Source organism: Thamnophis elegans, chromosome 2, assembly GCF_009769535.1.
Source record: "Thamnophis elegans isolate rThaEle1 chromosome 2, rThaEle1.pri, whole genome shotgun sequence".
Classification (NCBI taxonomy): Eukaryota; Metazoa; Chordata; class Lepidosauria; order Squamata; family Colubridae; genus Thamnophis; species Thamnophis elegans.
In genome coordinates, this window is record NC_045542.1 from 37,938,694 (window position 1) to 37,958,247 (window position 19,554).

The 19,554-nt window shown below is 39.0% G+C and overlaps 1 protein-coding gene across 5 annotated transcripts in view; it reads left to right on the forward strand.

Annotated features, from left to right (window-relative positions):
- The window catches only part of HELZ (helicase with zinc finger), a 147,392-nt gene that overhangs the window by 21,458 nt on the left and 106,380 nt on the right, over positions 1 to 19,554 (forward strand). For all 5 annotated transcript variants that reach the window (XM_032212405.1, XM_032212401.1, XM_032212403.1 and 2 more), the window contains exon 2: positions 16,421 to 16,457. Coding sequence is in view for 4 of the 5 variants with exons in the window: in XM_032212401.1 (XP_032068292.1) it covers positions 16,421 to 16,457 (37 nt within the window). In the remaining variant the exon portion in view is untranslated. The remainder of the gene's footprint in view (positions 1 to 16,420; positions 16,458 to 19,554) is intronic.

Sequence of the window (19,554 nt, forward strand, 5' to 3'; positions counted from 1 at the left end):
TCCAATAGAGGCCATCCATCTAACTATACTTTCATGGTCATTTCTTTACCAAGTCTGGATCTAAACCCTAACTGCAAATGATGTATGTAGGTGCAATTTGAAAGGAAGCACATCATTTATTCTGTGACGGCCAAAGTTGTTCAAACCCCTACAAACCCCTAACCCCTTAACCTATGATCATAATTGAGTCAAATTTCCATTGCTCAGCAAGACAGTTGTTAAGTGAATCATGTCCCATTTTACGACCCTTTTTGCCATGAGACAAAGTTTGATTGTGTGGCTGTGGGGAAGCCGCAGTGGTCTTAAGTATGAAAACTGGTCATAGGTCACTTTTTTCAGTGTCATTGTAACTGAACGGTCATTAAATGAATGCTTGTAAGGTGAGGACTATCTGTATATATTTTCAAGTTATATGTTTGTGAGCGTGTTGTACATAAGTAAATGTAATTGTGAGAAGACCAACAAACTATCTTCAGTGATTAATTGCATCATTATTAAAGAGAAAATATGTTTCCAATTAAACATTGCTTTAGAGACATACAAAATAGGAAATAGTAAGAGATGAAAATACTGTATATACTCAAGTATAAGCCGAGTTTTTCAGTCCACTTTTTGGGCTGAAAAAAGCCGCCTCGGCTTATACTCGAGTCAGTGAAAAATTTGCCCGAAATGGAGGAGAAAGAGGGGTGGGGCCATGCCGCTGGGTGACGCTCGTGAATGGCCCGGCGCTCCTGTGAGTTTCCCCTCCCTCTGTGTCAGTTTGCCGCGCAGCGCGCACTGCACCATCCCCCCTCCTCACGTTCTAATGTAATGCAGGGCTGTCTTACGATTCCCCTTCCTCCCCCTCCTGCCGCTCTGCAACGATGTCCCACCTCCTCCTTGTTATGGCAAGCAGCCACATAGCGATGTCCCACCTCCTCTGGTACAGTGATCCAATGATAGGAATCACTGTGCCGTGTGTCATAGGAGGCGGGACATCGCTCCCGCGGCTGCACGGGACATCATCATCACAGCGGGACATCAGCATCATGAGGTGAGTGAAGTATTTAATTGAATGCACCGCTAGTTTACTGTTTTTCTTTGAAATAAATATTCAAAAACATTATTGGTATCTATTTTTATTTTTGAAATTTACCGGTAGCTGCTGCATTTCCCACCCTAGGCTTATACTCGAGTCAATAACTTTTCCAGTTTTTTGTGGTAAAATTAGGTGCCTCGGCTTATATTCGGGTCGGCCTATACTCGAGTATATACGGGTATGTCCTGATAAATTTTAATTAACCGCAGAGCATAGCAGGCGGCCAAACAGATTGCAGGGTACATAAATATTAAATGATATTTATTATTTCTGTAGCATGGTAGATTGCTCTGCACAGTTAACACTAGAATCTAAAATATCTACAAAAAGGTAAACTATTTTTGATGGTTTCATGACTTTGCTTTTGCTCAATTTTAAATTTAGTTAAGCATCTCACGCTTGGGTATAAATTATAACAACAATATTAGTTATTATTTGGTCAGTATCATCATTCTAATATACACGTAGGGCAGAGACTGAAAACTCAAATAATGCCAAGCCCTGTGGGCTGGCAGAGTTTTGAATACAAATCACTTGGATTTCTGGAAAGACTTTTATTTCTAACAGGGAGATGTAACAGAATTTTGAGGGCTGCCAAAGCAATTCTGCTCAACTTATACCTGAAGTAATTAGGGTGGAATTGTTCTGAATCTCTTTCTCATGTTCGCTCACTCCTCCCTTGTGCTGAGGCATTCTTTTGCAATGGTCCTATTTCCTGATTCACTTTCCCAGAGTGTGTTTGACATTTCCATAATAAATTGTCACAAGTATTGTATGAGTTCATTATAGCTCAAGAATTGCAATATTGAATGAATTAATGCATTGATACAAAAGTCTCTAATGAATTAGAAATGAAGAATACAATGCTATTCAGTTAAACATAAATATTTGGGTAAACTACTGCAAAAGAGCTAATTTTCATTACATTGATTTGATTTGATTTTTATGATCTTTTATTTAGTTTGAGACAAAGAGACACTTAGTGTTGCTTGCAAATGTTCCTCAGCAGGTCTTGACTTCAATACAGATATGTTAACATTCATAAAAAAGAAAAACTATGTGTATGTATGTATGTATTTACAAAGAAATGTGCAAAAATATTAAACTCTAGCATTTATATTCTTCAGAATACTGAAGCTCAATTAACTTCTTTTGTATTTCCTTGGCAGCATTGTGAATTTCTATGGTAAAAAGGTACAAGAAAGTTGAATTTGTGGTTTAAGTGGTATAAAAGCATTAAACTATGAACAAAACTGTGTTTTACTAACTTAAAGAGTTATATCTGAAAACTCTTTTTTAAAGATTAGGATTTAACTTTAATTAAGGAAGCCCGTCTCAAGGTCTTGTCAACAAAAAACAAGACTCACACAAATACTTTAATTGGATTTATTGAAAGGTAAAATGCAATAACTTATAGAAATCTTGGTAATTAGATATTTCCATTTTAGTGCTATATTTGCTATGGCAGGGCCTTTCTAATTTCTTGTTTGCAAATGTTTCATGGATGGGGAAGTGATTTACCTTTTTTCTGATAATGGAGCAATATGCAGGCCTTCTGAGAAGTAATGATTTGCAAATTGTTATCTATTTACTTTGGCTCTGAGAAAGACATAGCAGAGTTGGAAGATGGATCAGATTGCTGGCTATTTCTCCCCCCCACATCATTTATTAACCCTTAATGTTTTGTTGTTAGTTGTGAAGTCATGTCCAACCCATTGCTACCCTATGAACAACGTTCCTCCAGGCCTTTCTGTCCTTAATACATCTATGCAATTCACCTCTAAAATTCTAAGTTCAGTGCATTCAGATGATAAGACACATCTACTAGAAAAGCAAGATTTCCCATAGAAGTACTTAAGGATGGTTGCCTAATCAGCCAGATGTTAGACTGGAGTTGGCTTTTTTGTCTACCTATCAAGTCCATTGTTGTTTAATTAAATATTAAAGGTATTGTCATGGGATATAAGCTATTCAGAGTAAAGCTGCCTTTTGCAGTTGACTGATGGTGATTTTGTTAATGCTGATGGTTTTCAAGTGATGCTCCAGATATCTTTGCTTTCTTTTGCTATAGTCATTCTCTTTGCATTCTTGTCATATATTTTATGATTTTCTTTATTTTTTTCCTTTTCTGTTTTCTCCAGATATTGCGAAGTCCACTATCCAGACTTACATTGTCTTTCTTATCATTATTCTTATTCTTTAACATAGAGACTCACTCCAGTAGATATTGACAAGTTTAGGAACCTCCTTGTTTTTCATTTTCATGAAGGAATTACTTTTCTTTCTAAGGCAAATAACTTCAGCACTCATGCATCTATGTAATGAATACAAATAGTCATCAACTTACAACAGTTCGCTTAGTGACCATTGGAAGTTATAACGGCACTGAAAAAAGTGACTTAGGATTATTTTTCATACTTATGACCATCACAGCATCCCCATGGTTGGGTGATTTATATTTGAATGCTTGCCAAGTGGTTCCTATTTACAACGGTTGCAGTATCCCGGGATCATGTGATCCCCTTTTGCAAACGTCTGCCAAGCAAAGTCAGTGGTGAAGCCAGATTCACTTAACCGGATTACTAATTTAACCACTGCAGTGACTGATTTACCAAATGTGGTAAGAAAAGTCATAAAATGGGGCAAAACTCACTTAACAAATTTCTCACTTAGCAACATAAAATTTGGGCTCGATTGTGGTTGTAAGTTGAGGATTACCTGTAGTTCAATAACTGTGTCTGGAATGTAAAAAGAGCAGGTGGCACTTCAGTGACAACCCCACTCTTCTTCCCAGACATAAAGAAGCTGGCCTGGAAATCGTGACTTCTGAGTAGGGGAAGAAAGGCTAATGTAGAGAGACAGAAGGTGGGCAGCTGGTTGTTTGGCAGGCTTGTTTTCCCCAGTCAAACTGATTTTCCCTGCTCAGGACTCCAGAAAGAGAGAAGTAGTGAAGATTGCCATCAAAACACTTGATGGAACTGTGCAGTTGTGCTATCAGGATGTAAATACAGAGAGACAGGGCAATGGCCTTGAAGCAGATAGTCAGAAAGCTTTTCATAAACAACAAGGACAGAAACATTCCTTCAGTCCAGAGAAGGAAAACATTATTACAAAGAGATTCAGGCTGAGTCTGCTCTGCTCACTGGGGAATAAGAGAGAAAGGCCACAAATAAAGGCATAATCAGATATGAAAGATTCTGTCATTTTAGCCTAACTTGATAAAGTACGGGTAATCCTTGACTTACAACCATTCAAACAGTGACTGTTTGAAGTCACAACGGCACTGAAAAAATTGATTTATGACAACTTCATGCAGTTTGGACCATTGCAGCATCCCCATGGTCATATGATCAAAATTTGGCTGCTTGGGAACTGGCATATGCTTACGTCTGTTGCAGTGGTCAACAGGTCATGTCAAGCTTTCCCAGCCAGCTTCCAACAAGCAAAGTTGGAAGCTGGATTTGCTTAATAATTGCCTGATTCACTTAACAATGCAGTGATTCACTTGACAATCGTGACAAGAAAAGTCATAAAATTGAATGTTACTCACTTAACAACTACTTGCTTAGCAACAGAAACTCTGGTCTCAGTTGTGTTTGTAGCACTATCTCTATATTCTAGTCTTCCAGTGGAGATATTTTCCTAATCATGTCTGCCTCCTAGGGCTGACAGTAAAAGATGAATCTGGCAAGGAGAAACCAGCTTTGCTCAGGCCAGGCAGAGCCATTATGTAAATGTGGTGAGGTGCATTTCAGTTTCAAAGCTAGAGATAATATTTAAGGTTTAAGCATGCTGTGGAGGAAGAAAGTGAGAGCTAGATTGATTTCTGTATTCTGCATCATATTTTCTGCATGTATGTTCCTTTTTTCTTATTTGCAGTAAAGCATCTTATCTAATAGTATCAAGTATTGAACTGTCATCTGTTATCCAGTCTTGAATGTGGGTTGGAATATCTAGAAGAAGACAGATTTATACCCTGTTTCCCTGAAAATAAGACCTCCCCGGATAATAAGCCCAAATGGGCTTTTGAGCACATGCGCTAAAATAAGCCCTCCCCTAAAATATTGCAACACAGCAGAAGCCATGAGGTGAACTGGTAGTAAACCAATTAGGGACCCACCACTGATCCCTATGGTCATGTGATTTACATTCGGATGCTTGACAACTGGTTCATATTTATGACGGTTGCGGGGCTCCGGGTCATGTGATCCCATTTTGCAACTTTTTAACAAACGAAGTCAATGGAGAAGCTAGGTTCTCTTAACACCTGTGTTCCTAATTTAATAACTGTAGTGATGTGTGGCAAGAAATGTGGCAAGAAAAACCATAAAATGAAGCAAACTCACAACAAATTTCTAACTCAGCAACATAAATTTTGGGCTAAGTTGTGGTTGTAAGTTGAGGACTACCTGTATATTTAATGGCCACCCCTTCACTGGAGTCAAGTGGTGACTCTAATTTCCTGGGGATGCTTTAATTTGGATTCTTCATTTAGCAGGGGTTGGTTTAAAAGGTCTCTTCCAAACCCATAGTTCAGTGAGTTGGTAGGGCTTCTTGAAGCCAGACTAATTACACTTTCTCAAAAAATAAGAGTGAAATTACCATATTTTTCAGAGTATAAGACACTCCGGAGTATAAGATACACCTTAGTTTTTGGGGAGGAAAATAAGAAAAAAAGTTATGTGTTTGCCTGCCAGCATCCATGGTATTCAGATGGCTAGCTTCCTGTCAGTGTGTGAGAGTTCATGACTTGGAACACATGGTAACAAGGTCAGCCAATAAATAGGCAGGGTAAATTGGGGAAACAGGGTAGCAACTACCCTGTTTCCCCAATAATAAGACCTCCCTGGATAATAAGCCCAATTGGGCTTTTGAGTGCATGCGCTAAAATAAGCCCTCCCCCAAAATAAGCCTCCCCTAAAATATTTAACCCCATGCGCAGATGGTCCTCGCCATTTCCAGGGGGGAGGAGAGAATATGCCCCATGCACCCCAGATGCACCTGCCATCCATGCAGAACGACCTTGCGGAGGCCATTCCCGCAAATCCTAACTCCCACACCCCTTATCTTAGTGGTGGCTGCAAAAGAGCGGCAGTCCCACAACTAGGGCTGGCAACAGTGTGCCAAGACAGAATTTCCAGCCCTCTCTGGATCAGCTGATCTGTGGACCAAGATTAAGGGGCCTCCTGCACCTCAAAAATAATAAGACCTCCCCGAAAATAAGGCCAAGCACTTATTTTGGGGGTCAAAAGAAAATAAGACCCTAGCTTATTTTTGGGGAAACACGGTAAGTCAGCCAATGAGGACTCTGAAACAGTATTTGCTGTGTGAGCAACAAGGAGATAGGAAGGAGCCTGGCTTAGCTGAGAACTGAAAGTGAAACTGCTTGTGTTTTGCTTGTATTTACTGCTACCTTGGAAAGCCTGCTTTTGATATTGTATTGTATATTATTATTATTTTGAATCCTGCTGAATCAGTTACTTGTGTGTGCTTTCTGAATGTGATTGCTGTTGCAAACTCTGACCAGCCAGGTCAGCTTCAGCACTTATTGCAGCCTGATTCAGCACAGCTGATTGGCGGGTGGATCTGACTGTTGGAATATCCCCAATCAGCTGTTCCAGGCTGCATGGATTGCCACAGACCATCACTGCTTCCATGCCTCGCATTTTTGGCCTCTGGTGTGGGTAGGTGGGGCTGCATTCGGTGTATAAGACGCACCCAAATTTTCACCCTCTATTTGGGGGGGGGGGAGTGCATCTTATACTCTGAAAAATATGATATACTTTATTAAGTTGAACTAACTTTTTCTCTAAGTGTACCCCAAATGATGATTATCTTCAGAACTCCTGAACTGTACATCTATGGAGATTCTCAGTCATCCAGGTTATGGTTGTCCCAAAGGTGCTTTTTTTTTCAAAAAGTAGTTACTGACTTCCCAATAAAATGCCTTCTCATGGTACACTCCCATTTCAACTGTTGTGTCCCATCGTTACTTAAACACAACTTAGTATTAGATAAACTTTATTATATTCAGTGTAACATAAGACCACAAAAGACAAAAAAAATCTAATCCCCCCATACATTCTTTTGACATGTGAAATAAGAATTGTATATAATTGTATATAATGTCAGCTTAAAATATGAGCTGTTGAAATCTGCTGAGTTTAATTTACAGTGTTTTTTTTTAACATGTCATATAGTTGTACAAAGATTGCAGTGGACCTTGGGGATATTTTTATTCCTTATCTATTGTGACAAATATACAACTTCAGTTGAAAGGCCATATCTGTTTTTATGTATGACATGTTGGCTGTGACACTTCCGATCTAAGTGTGGCCAAAGTCCATTTTGAGATAGATAGGAGTGCCAGAGTTTTCAAAGATAAAAATCCACTGGTAAAAAAGTCATTTTGCTACTTAACAGACCACCATAAATGCATAAGAGAGCTTACATTTTTAACTCCAAACATGTTAGGATGTTCTGGAAATACAAAAAAGCATTGCACATTTTTTCTCATTGTGCTATATATCTGTTTGTAATTTTTACACATTCGTCTTCCTGTTCATATGAAACAGACAAGCAGAGTGAATAATGAGTTCATTAGGCAGTTGGGACACCAAGATCTATAACTGAAGTTTCCATTTGTGAGAAAGTATTTCATGGAACTCTTGACAAAAAGGCTGCTACCATTAACAACACTTACTTGCCAGAAGAAAAATAGTGAGATTGCTCCCCCACTCCACTCTGTACCTCTATCATGCTCTGTACTCTTTAGCTTGCCATTGTTTTTTCTCAGCATAATTGAGCATACTTTTAAATAAAACAGTTTTTATTTTGTAAGAGTACTATGAAGCCTCTATTTTTAAATGAAGATGATGTTAGAAATGGTACTTTATTTTCAAGTATGCTTGTGTTTAATTTTGGAAGAAAAATAACCAATGGATTATAGAGTCCAGCAGACACCAAAGATCTATCCATTGGCATAATGGGCATCCAGTATCAGTTTGCAGAGTTCTGTCCCCTATTAGGAACAAATACATCAAAGAGTCAAGAACTTTAGAGAAAGTGATCAAAGGAGAGGAAGAGTGTTTGAAACTACAAAATAATGAGCAGATGTGAATGCTTTTCTTTTAGTTCAAGAGTGGCTTAACATATGGCATTTAAATGGGAATCCTTCAGAACATTAATTGCCAATCTCATTGTGGTTCTTACAAAGACATCTCTAATTTACTGTGGAAACACTGGTATTGCTTTTAAGTATATAGTTAAAACTATTCAGGGGCACTGTTTGAATGGACCAAACATTTCAGTGAAAGTCATGCTTTTTTCACCAGACCCTCTGTTATGAATTATGGATCAGTCAAAGAGACAATAAATTGTCAGATATTATTGAATATGGAATAGGCAATCGTATGCAAGAAATAAGCCCAAAAAATTAAGAGTGTGAGTTAAGAAAATAAAAATAGTTTATACAACACCTTTCATTATATCTGTCATTACTTTTCTGTCCTTAACATTTCTCCTTGCTTCTATTACAGGGCTTAATATATTAACTTATGTTGCTTACGTTAAATTAAATTATACTATATTAAATGACAATATTTTCAGTCGTTCCTTTTCTTTTGTTCCATCATATAATCTGTCTAGCATATGCTGCAGAGTATTTATTCTCAGAGAACAATACATCATTGGTATACAGAATTATACATACATCCACGACCCCAAACAACCCACCTCTGACATCACCACAAGAATTCTTTATAAATTTATCTATAAAAATATTATAGGTATTATAATACAAAATTTCTGGTTGAATATTGAACAATTCACTAAACCTTCCAATTATTCCCAAGCATGCTCCTTTTCTCACATCCAGCAATCAAATTTTAACTCCTTATTAATTTAAACTATTCCATAATTCAAGCATGTCCATTTTATCATAAGCTTTATCTAATCTAGTAAATGTACAGTATACAATACTCCCTTTCTTACATTCATACATTTTTCAATGACTTGTTGAAGAACATTTTTGTTTGCACGCTTGGTGTCCGGCATAAATCCAAACTGCTCTTTCAAAATATGGTTGATTTTCACACTGTGTTCCATTTCAGTCAGCTCTGCTGCCATTCCCAGAAAAAACAATGTTAGTTTTTGCAGTTCTTCTTGGTACTTTTTTCTTTGTATAGGAGAACAGTAATGGCATTCATCCAATCAGACTCAGATACTGCTTTCTTATATATACTAAACAAGGTGCACATTTGTTCCATAAATAAGATCCAGTACATCATGAATTTCTTCAGTATCCTCATAGCATTTATGATTTTTTTTGCATAGTAAGATTTATAGTTTGTTTCAGTTTTGCTCTTTGGTATATCACTGTCACCCCCCATATACAGGTGAAACTCAAAAAAATAGAATATCGTGCAAAAGTTCATTTATTTCAGTAATGCAACTTAAAAGGTGAAACTAATATATGAGATAGACTCATTACATGCAAAGCAAGATAGTTCAAGCTGTAATTTGTCATAATTGTGATGATTATGGATTACAGCTCATGAAAACCCCAAATCCACAATCTCAGAAAATTAGAATACTGTGAAAAGGTGCAATATTCTAGGCTCAGTGTCCCACTCTAATCAGCTAATTAAGCCATAACACCTGCAAAGGGTTCCTGAGCCTTTAAATGGTCTCTCAGTCTGGTTCAGTAGGAATCACAATCATGGGAAAGACTGCTGACCTGACAATTGTGCAGAAAACCATCATTGACACCCTCCATAAGGAGGGAAAGCCTCAAAGGGTAATTGCAAAAGAAGTTGGATGTTCACAAAGTGCTGCATCAAAGCACATTAATAGAAAGTTATGTGGAAGGGAAAAGTGTGGAAGAAAAAGGTGCACGAGCAGCAAGGATAACCGCAGCCTAGAGAGGATTGTCAGGAAAAGGCCATTCAAAAGTGTTGGGGACTTTCACAAGAAGTGGACTGAGGCTGGAGTCAGTGCATCAAGAGCCACCACACATAGACGGATCCTGGACATGGGCTTCAAATGTCGTATTCCTCTTGTCAAGCAGCTCCTGAAAACCAAAAAACGTCAAAAGCGTCTTACCTGGGCTAAAGAAAAACAGACCTGATCTGTTGCTCAGTCCTCTTTTCTGATGAGAGCAACTTTTGCTTCTCATTTGGAAACCAAGGACCCAGAGTATGGAGGAAGAATGGAGAGGCACACACTGCAAGATGCTTGAAGTCCAGTGTGAAGTTTCCACAGTCTGTGTTGATTTGGGGAGCCATGTCATCTGCTGGTGTTGGTCCACTGTGCTTCATTAAGTCCAGGGTAAACGCAGCCATCTACCAGGAGATTTTGGAACACATCATGCTTCCTTCCACAGACGAGCTTTATGGGGATACTGACTTCATTTTCCAGCAGGACTTGGCACGTGCCCACACTGCCAAAAGCACCAAAACCTGGTTCAATGACCTTGGGATTACTGTGTTTGATTGGCCAGCAAATTCGTCTGACCTGAACCCCATAGAGAATCTATGGGGCATTGCCAAGAGAAAGATGAGAGACATGAGACTGAACAATGCAGAAGAGCTGAAGGCCGCTATTGAAGTATCCTGGTCTTCCATAACACCTCAGCAGTGCCACAGGCTGATAGCTTCCATGCCATGCCGCATTGAGGCATTAATTGCCCAAACCAAGTAATGAGTACATATGCATGCTTATACTTTTCAGAGGTCTGATATTGTTCTATGTACAATCCTTGTTTTATTGATTGCATGTAATATTCTAATTTTCTGAGATTGTGGATTTGGAGTTTTCATGAGCTGAAAGCCATAATCATCACAATTATGATAAATCACGGCTTGAACTATCTTGCTTTGCATGTAATGAGTCTATCTCATATATTAGTTTCACCTTTTGTTGCATTACTGAAATAAATAAACTTTTGCACGATATTCTAATTTTTCAAGTTTCACCTGTAGGTTTCTAAGACACTCCTTCTAGCATTCCTTTAGTTTCATCCAAAATAATTTCATCACTAGTATTTAATTCTGTTCACTCTGTTAAAAGATCCTTGTTTAACTCTATATTTCCATTATGCCTTAATTCCTTTAAATAAATCCTTTGCAATAATGCTTTATACATATTATAAAATATATTTCTTTGATTCTCATGTTTACACCATTCTCTTACATGCATTCTTCTCATCCATAGTCCTTTTCACTTTTTCATTTCACCAAGCATCCTTTTTCATATTTTTGACAAGTACAAAGAATCAGGATCCCATGTTAAGCTGATTTATTACTCATGCCTATGCACAAGAATCTAGTCAATTAACAATCAGTGCTAGATAAGAATCAACAGAATTTAAGGGAGGACTGGACTTGGCTTGTGGGAACGTAACAACTCCAGACTTATTTCTCTCTTGAGTCTGCCCCTAACTTTGCCTCTTTTCCTACACCTTTCAATTTATGATGTTTCACTTATTTCTGTGATACTCCATCATAATAAATATTTTTGTTCTGTTCCAGTTTCCTCTTTTCTTACATCCACTTTCAATTCATTCTGCTGAGTGTATCTATCTTGAAATATTTTTTTAACTAAAGAAACCATAGCATTTTTTCCTGAAATTGTACCATTTTAAATCTAGTTTTTTTCATTGCTTTCTCCCAGGTCCATATTTAGATGAGGTTTTCTCTTCATATTGCCCAACAACTGTCTTTCCCGCATTTGGAACTTTATACCTCCCTTATTTCTTTGAAAAATTCTTTCATATTTCTTCATAAACAGAGAAATCTATACTACCCTACATTAATTCCCTATATATGTGAATGGCTAGAGAGTATAATGCTTAGAGCACCACTCTTTGATGTGAAAGGCTTGGGTTTGAATCTGGGTTGGCACCTACATTACCAGTAGGGGTCTTTGGGCTCCTAATACTTAATTAATGTTTCATGTGTTTAAAGAGTGACACCAACTGTGTCACTTGGATGTCTCCCAGATTAACAAAGTCATGTGAGATAAGCATGGATAAGTAGGCTACTGGAAGAAACCATACATGTAAGACAAGATAACCTGAAATTAATTGAACATTACTACAATGGCAGACTTAATGAGAGGAAATATATGAAAAGTATGAAAGAACTATGGATAGACAGAAGACCTCCCTACCTGCTGAGAAAGTTAATGCTGTAACATAGGGAAGAAGCTGTTTTCACAACTGGAGATAGACCAACTACACATTGCATCCTAGACCCAAGATCTGAAGGAACAACTAGAAGTGCAGTCAATACCTGAAGCTGGAATGCCATCCCTTCCATTATAGAGCAGGCAGCTGATATGAGGCATAAAACAGTAGATAAACTAGCTACAGTCAAGCCTTGAGACCAGTTACCAAAGTTTAATGGGAATACTATCAGATAGTATGCTAGGAGATTGCAATTGAGCCCTCAGGACAATCCCTATTACCACAATAACTCAAACCAATGAATTAGTATACCCTATAGTCTCTGTACTCCTGAAGATTCTTGTGCACACAATCAAGAAAAAAATCAGTACATACTACCCACTCACCCATCCCCATCTATGGAAAATGAAATTGAAGGCTAAGATCAAGATGACTCAGAAGGTAATCAGATGAAGCCTTTGAGACTGCTAAACAAAGGCTTGGGACACTGGCTACTAGGCTAAGATGATACACTAGAGAAGAAGAGGTCAAGAAGATAAATGCACTGTTCACTGAAGAACCCAGCTGCAATGCAACAACACAGTGACAGCAGAGCCAACAGCAAAACAATAGTGGAAGAACATGGGAGAAAACGAAGACACATAACACCCAAAGTGGCTGCAGGAACTGAGAGCAGAGAACTTCCTGTTCTGAGAAGACAGCAGTCTCCCAGAATAGGAAGCAGTCATCATCACAGTAACGGATATCCAACAACAAGTCAAGAACATGAAGATCTGGAAAGCACTTGGCCTGGACATGATCCATACCTATTGACTAAAGAAACTAGCCACAGTGAATGAACTCCTAGCAGAGCAGACAAATTAGCTTCTAGCAGCAGGCTCCCACCCAGACTGGCTAACACAAAGAAAAACAGTGCTGATTATGAAAGATCCCATCAGGTAACAGCACCATCAAACTACGGGCCAGTAACCTGACTCCCAACAACATGGAAAGTCCTGCCAGGCATCATAGCTGCCAAGCTACATACAGTAGCTATATGGGCCAGTACATGAGCAATAGTTCAGAAGGGCATTGGGAACAACATTAGAGACTCAAAACAACAGTTGCTCATAGATAGAGCAGTTGCCTAAGAATCAAGGTGTGGACTAGTGATGACAAATCTATAACATACGTGCCAAAGGTGACATTTTGGGTGACATGCCAGTATTCACTAACACCCAACTATTTTTGAAAGTACTCCCTGTTCTTACGTAAGTTTAATGTCTAGATTAATTTGTTATTTTTCCAAAATTTATAATAATAATTCAAAACCAGCTTTTAAAGATGACTGAATGAAAAGCATACATTGTTTCTTTCTTGTGTGTCTATTTCAATTTCTGATGTGTTGCTGGAACGGAGGATAAAATATTTCTGATGATATTTATATTTATTGCACTACCTTTTCAGAATAGCCAAAAGGAGCTATATTCAGTGGATAAGCTTAACATTTATTTAATTAAATTGTTTAATAATCACATCAACAGAAGTATTTAACTTCACCAACAATGTATTTTGAAAGTATAAGATTTTGCTTGTTCAAAGAATTATAATATGTTTAAAAGATGTGAAACTCCCTGGCTTTATTGACATTGCTTACTAATATCAAGCAGTTTCTCAGATGTATTAATTCATTTCTGTGCCCCAGTTCTTTTTTGTTCTAGTCCAGATGACTTTTCCCCTACTTCTACTATCAGCTATCACTGCAGGGTGTCTGTTTCAAAATTCCCAGAAGCCCTAATTAGTAATGAAGATGTTAGTGACATGAATGCTCCTAGCAACAGTTCTTCAGCTCTCCTTGGTGAGCAATATGTAGGATTTCACTGAATCAAAGCTGGCATATAACATATTAGGCCATTAAGGATATATTTAATAGCACAACTTGTGGACTGTCTTTAACAGATTTCGCAATCTGACCATGGCAGAGTGGTGGATTACAGTATGCCCAGTCACATTTCACAATGGTGTGAGGAGGGTAGAGAAAACAATTGCATAACAGTGATCATGATTTTCAATTTCTAATCGACTGGGGATTCTAACAGCTTCTTCTGTTGTAGTAAAAGAAAAAGACGGTAATTTACTTTCGCTAAATCGAGTGTCCATGCAGTGGTTTGAGGAAATATTGGGAGAAGATTTTGTTGAAGATGAAAACAGAGAATTACTTAACATGCAAAACTGTAGGGTGAGATATGTGTGTATGCAGGAGTGTGGGTGTTAAAGCTATCCTGCATTTCATATTACGGTTTCTGTGGCTGAGTCACGGCAGACAGAAGACCAGAGAAGTCATGTAACTAAGCATGTGAATCACCCAAACAGCAGGAATACAAAGTGACAGTGAAGCACTGTTCAGAAGCCCGTGTTTTCTCTCTGCCAATATCCTCTCACTCACTCCTTGGAAGCATGTCAGGCTGAAATCGACTGCATCAAAATTGAAAGTCTTCTCTGTGGAACTGCTTCTTCTTTACAAGTTGTGAGTGCGATGCTTCCAACAGAATCAAGTAGAGTAGTTCAGTGTGGTTGTGCAAGCAGGAATTGAAATTAAGGCATTGCTTGACACTACACTCTTAGGCTGCTTGCAGCAAACATTTCTTTGTGGATTCATGTGTTTGATCTGCTTGGCTGTATAACGGTGATGGTTGCCAGTCTTGTTTCCTATGTTTGTAGGTTTCCTAAGTGTTTGCTCCCATATATATTGCTTTCTTCCATATGAGATAAAATGTAACGTGAACTTCTAAAAAAAGAAAAATGACATTGACAGAGGAAGTTGGTCTGGGAGGAAATAAATGAACAATTCAGTCACTAGGGTAATTCTTTAAGGAGTGATGATGAGGAAACCAAACAGCAGGGATATCCAGTGGAAGCCTTGGAGTTACTGGATTGGGGTAATAGATCTGATACACAGTGAATTTTAAAACTTGGCTTGCCCTGAATAGTTTTTTGAGATTTGATCTGTCTTAGATTAAATCAATGAGGTAATATGCTTCAGAAAAGCGTGGAAAGATTTTAAGAGTATGAAAGTTACTCAACAACTTTTAAACAAAATAACATTGAAATTATTATTTAAAATAAGAGACATTTTATAAATTAGCTTCTGACCAATGTGAATGTAAAATAGCTTTCAAATACCAATTGTACAGGTTTTATTTGTCCCAGTGATTATCTGCCTGATGTGGCTTCTGAGTAGAAAGAAGACACAAACTACAGATAAAATAATGTGGATTTTTTATTTGTGACTTTTCATGCTACTTCCTTTTATTGGTGGTACCTATAAGTATTTAAATTGAAAAGATGAAGAGAGTTTAGAAAAAATACATTCTTAGGAAAATGCATTTAAAATGTAACATTCATGATGTACATTTTATGTATCAATTTTGATGCCAGATATCTGGCTACACCTAAGTTTGGGCACTTCCATGGGATGCCTTTGTGTCACTCCCAGAACCTCTTTGCCCTCTAGTGTTTTCTTGTTGGTGTCCTCTTGGTAACTGAATTGTCTTACTTTTGTCTATGGAGATTCTTAGTCATCCAGGTCATGGTTGTCCCAAAGGTGCTTTTTCAAGAGGCAACTGGACTTTCTGGTTTTTCTTTGAAAATGTTTTGCTTCTTGTCCAAGACGTTTCTTCAAATTACTGTTTTACTTTTGGTTCACCTGGAATTTCAACTGTCCTGCTCTGTCCTGCTCATCTTCAGCTGGAGATCTCAAGAATTAGAAAATGTGCAATTTTTTCATTAAGGGGAGCTCTTTGGTCTTATCCTTCCTCACTTTAATGTGTGAGTTAGAGTCACAAGCCTTGCCTTGTAAAAAAAATGCTGGCCTCATATTTTCATATCTTCTTTTTGGCAACCAAGGCAAAATGAGGTGGCAGATTGACAAGATATAGTTAGTTTTTAACCTTCTCTTCACATCTGTAAAGAAAGAAGCTGCTTGGATTATTTTTCTCGCTTTGAGTGAATTTTGGTTGCTATATGGAGCTGTCACAGCTTGGCTTCCTGATTATGTTTATAGATTGTGAAATTCTGAATAAATAAAAAATTCTGATGAAAATAATTTTAATTATTTAAAGAACACAAATCTACTGGTTATAAATTTATGGCTCACCATTCTTTTTCATTTTTTACAGAAAAACTATGGAAAGGCAGATGAAGACTGTAGGCATGGTATGCATATTATTATTTCTTCAAATGTCTAAACACTAAGAAATGATTTTTCATTTAATCTGCAAGTGAAATAGAACTGTCCAATTATGGGTCTTGTCTGAAATGCTTGCTTGGATTACAGTTCTGCCCCGGGCTCAGATTTCTTTTATCTGACCATTGTTTTCATAGTAGCTCTTCCTCCTGTTCCTCAAACTTATTCTTTCTACCAATTACAATAATTGACATTTGCACAGATGGACGTAATCTGTTACACATAATATTGTTAAGAGAATGAAATAGAAATGGATGTTAAATGCAAAACTAAGCTTGACTATTAAAGACCATTCTTGCTTTAATGTGCTATTTCCTATACATTTAAATATCATTAATTCCCCCAAAAATATTATTGTAAAATAATTAATGGGTGTTACTCTGCAAGATTGTCCCTTTCTTCTGAGATTTATAAAAGGTGCAATTTAAATTAATTCTTGTTATTTGCTACTAGAAAGGAAACAAATAGATATAATCTATTATTTGTATTCAAATCTCTGTGTTTTTAATCTGGGGAAATTAGTCTTCGTTTCTTACATCATTTAATCCTAGATGTAATTGATATCTATAGCACCTATAATTGCTTGTTCTTTACAAATTATGGATAGTTTTTCCAAGATGGAGATATACGGTGTCACGTTCTGGTGTCCACTCATCCCCTTCTCGGATCCTGATAATAAGTCTCCCTCAGATCTAACAGTGAAAATCATTCCCTCAGATAAACGGGCCAGCATATCCTTTTTGAGTGGCAGCGGGTACATATGCTCTACGCCAGTGTTTTTCAACCTTTTTTGTGCAAAGGCACACTTTTTTCATGAAAAAAATCACGAGGCACACCACCATTAGAAAATGTTAAAAAAATTTAACTCTGTGCCTATATTGAGTATATATAAAGTAATTTTCCCACGGCACACCTTACACTATGTCACGGCACACTAGTGTGCCGCGGCACAGTGGTTGAAAAACACTGCTCTACGCACACTCCGTTTATACCCCGAAAGTCTATACATATACGCAGACCACCATCCTTTTTCTCTCTGAATAACACAGGGACTGCAATAGAGGATCTTGCTGGCTGTATAAAATTCCGTGCCAAGTTCTTGTCAATATATTTTCTCATCTCCTCTAACTCTTTGGATGTCATAGAGTATAATCTTGGCTTGGGGAGCTTGGCTCCTGGCACGATTTCAATAGCACAGTCAGTAGAATGGCACTCTTTTTCATTAAAAACCTCAGCTAAATTGGTGTATTCCTCTGGGACCCCTACTAATTGGTCCACACCCTTCAACATCTCTAGCTCCTGCTGCTGACCATTCCCTGTGAGCCAACTTCCTGTGCTTAGCTGTTCATGTGGCGGTGGTTCAGGGTCCACCCCAATGTGTATACCCCCCCATATGAGGGGGACCTACTTATCCAGCCATGCATGGCCAAGTATCACAGTTTCTGTCATCCGTGGCACTACGATAAACCAGATTAACTCCCAATGGTCCCCAAGCTCAAGTTTGATTTTCTCTGTAATCTGGGTAGATGGTGCCCCACCCAACACTGACCCATCTACTTGTTCAAACCGTAGGGGACGGGACAAGTTTTGAACTTTTAGCCCCAGTTGCCTCACCATGCTTAGACTGATGAGGCAACAAGTACTCCCAGAATCAATTATGGCGTCATACGTCCAAGGCCTCTGAGCAGTGAGGATAACAGGCGCCCAGAAGGGTTTTATTGGCCTACTCACCATAGGGTCATTTTCACCCTCTTCATCAGTTTTGCACCCTTCCACTGGAGGACTTGCATATGCTAGATCTTGAGAATCATCAACCCCCACTGTGGAGTTTTCAGTGGCAGCTTGCTGAATACCCCGGGATTTCTCCGGCATTTTCCTCATGGTTTTTAGGACCGTATTAGGTGGAACTGGACTCGCCTGGACTGGCTTAGGCTGTGTGGCTGGGGTCATCGTGTTGCAGTCCACTGCTCTGTGCCCGGGCTTTCCACACTGGAAACATATAATGGGAGGTCTGTTTGTTACTGTCTTTTCCGTTGACCTTGCCGCCAACATCAAGGATCCCGGAGAACGGCTCACTGTACAGTCGAGGAAATGGTCTGGTCTAGCATTTCCCTCGTCTCTGGGTCTAAGGTCCCTCAACTCCGCTTCTAGTTCTGTAGCGGTTTGAGACCAGGGCCACAGGTGGCGTTGTAGGCCTCGATATACACATGCCTGCCGGATTGATCTATCTAAGCCGGTCTTAAACTGATATAGTTTCTCTGGCCAGCCTCTTAGTTTTCCTGACAACCACCAGGAAATATCGTATATAATCAGCAACCAGTCGTAATGTCATCAACTCCCCTTCAACCCTTTGTACCCGGGTCGGATCCTCACACTGTTCTCGGAGGGCATCCAAAAAGAGGCCACAATGCCGCAACTCTGACTGTGTTCGCTGTAGAGGTCCGCAGCCCAATCTGCAGCTTCTCCCTCCAAGACCCCTGCAATGGCCATCACTATGGCCCATTGTGAAGTGTACAAATGGCCAACTCGGTCCATATGCTTTATCACATGACCCAAGAAAATGGCTACTTTGTCTGGGTTACCATTGAAAGAAACCTTCAAGGAGGGAGGCTCCCAAGGACCCCCACTATAGCCTGTCCTTGTCCACTTCCAGCTGACCAAGTATACACTGGATGGGCACTAGATACTGCCTGTGGCGGCCAACGTTGACTTCTGTTGTCACTTAGCGGTTCCCTTTGCTGTTTGGGTGGAAGCCTCGAAGGCAACTGTGGGTCCAGCTCCCTGCCACTGGCCTGGGTATATTCCTGGGATGCACCCAACCTCAACTTTGGACTGGCTAGACAGAAGCAAGGGATAGGCTGGGAAGGCGACTGTGATGTATTCCTGCTATCTGACCGGCCATCCTCTCTGTTCTCTTGATAAACAGAACTGCTATCACGGAAGCTAGCCTCCCCAAACCACTCCCTCAGACAATCCATTGTCCAGCTACCCAAGGCAGTGGAGTAGCTCCAATCACCCTCTTCATCTTCAGTCACCCTCCTTTCTCTCCATCAAGTGAGGTGACCT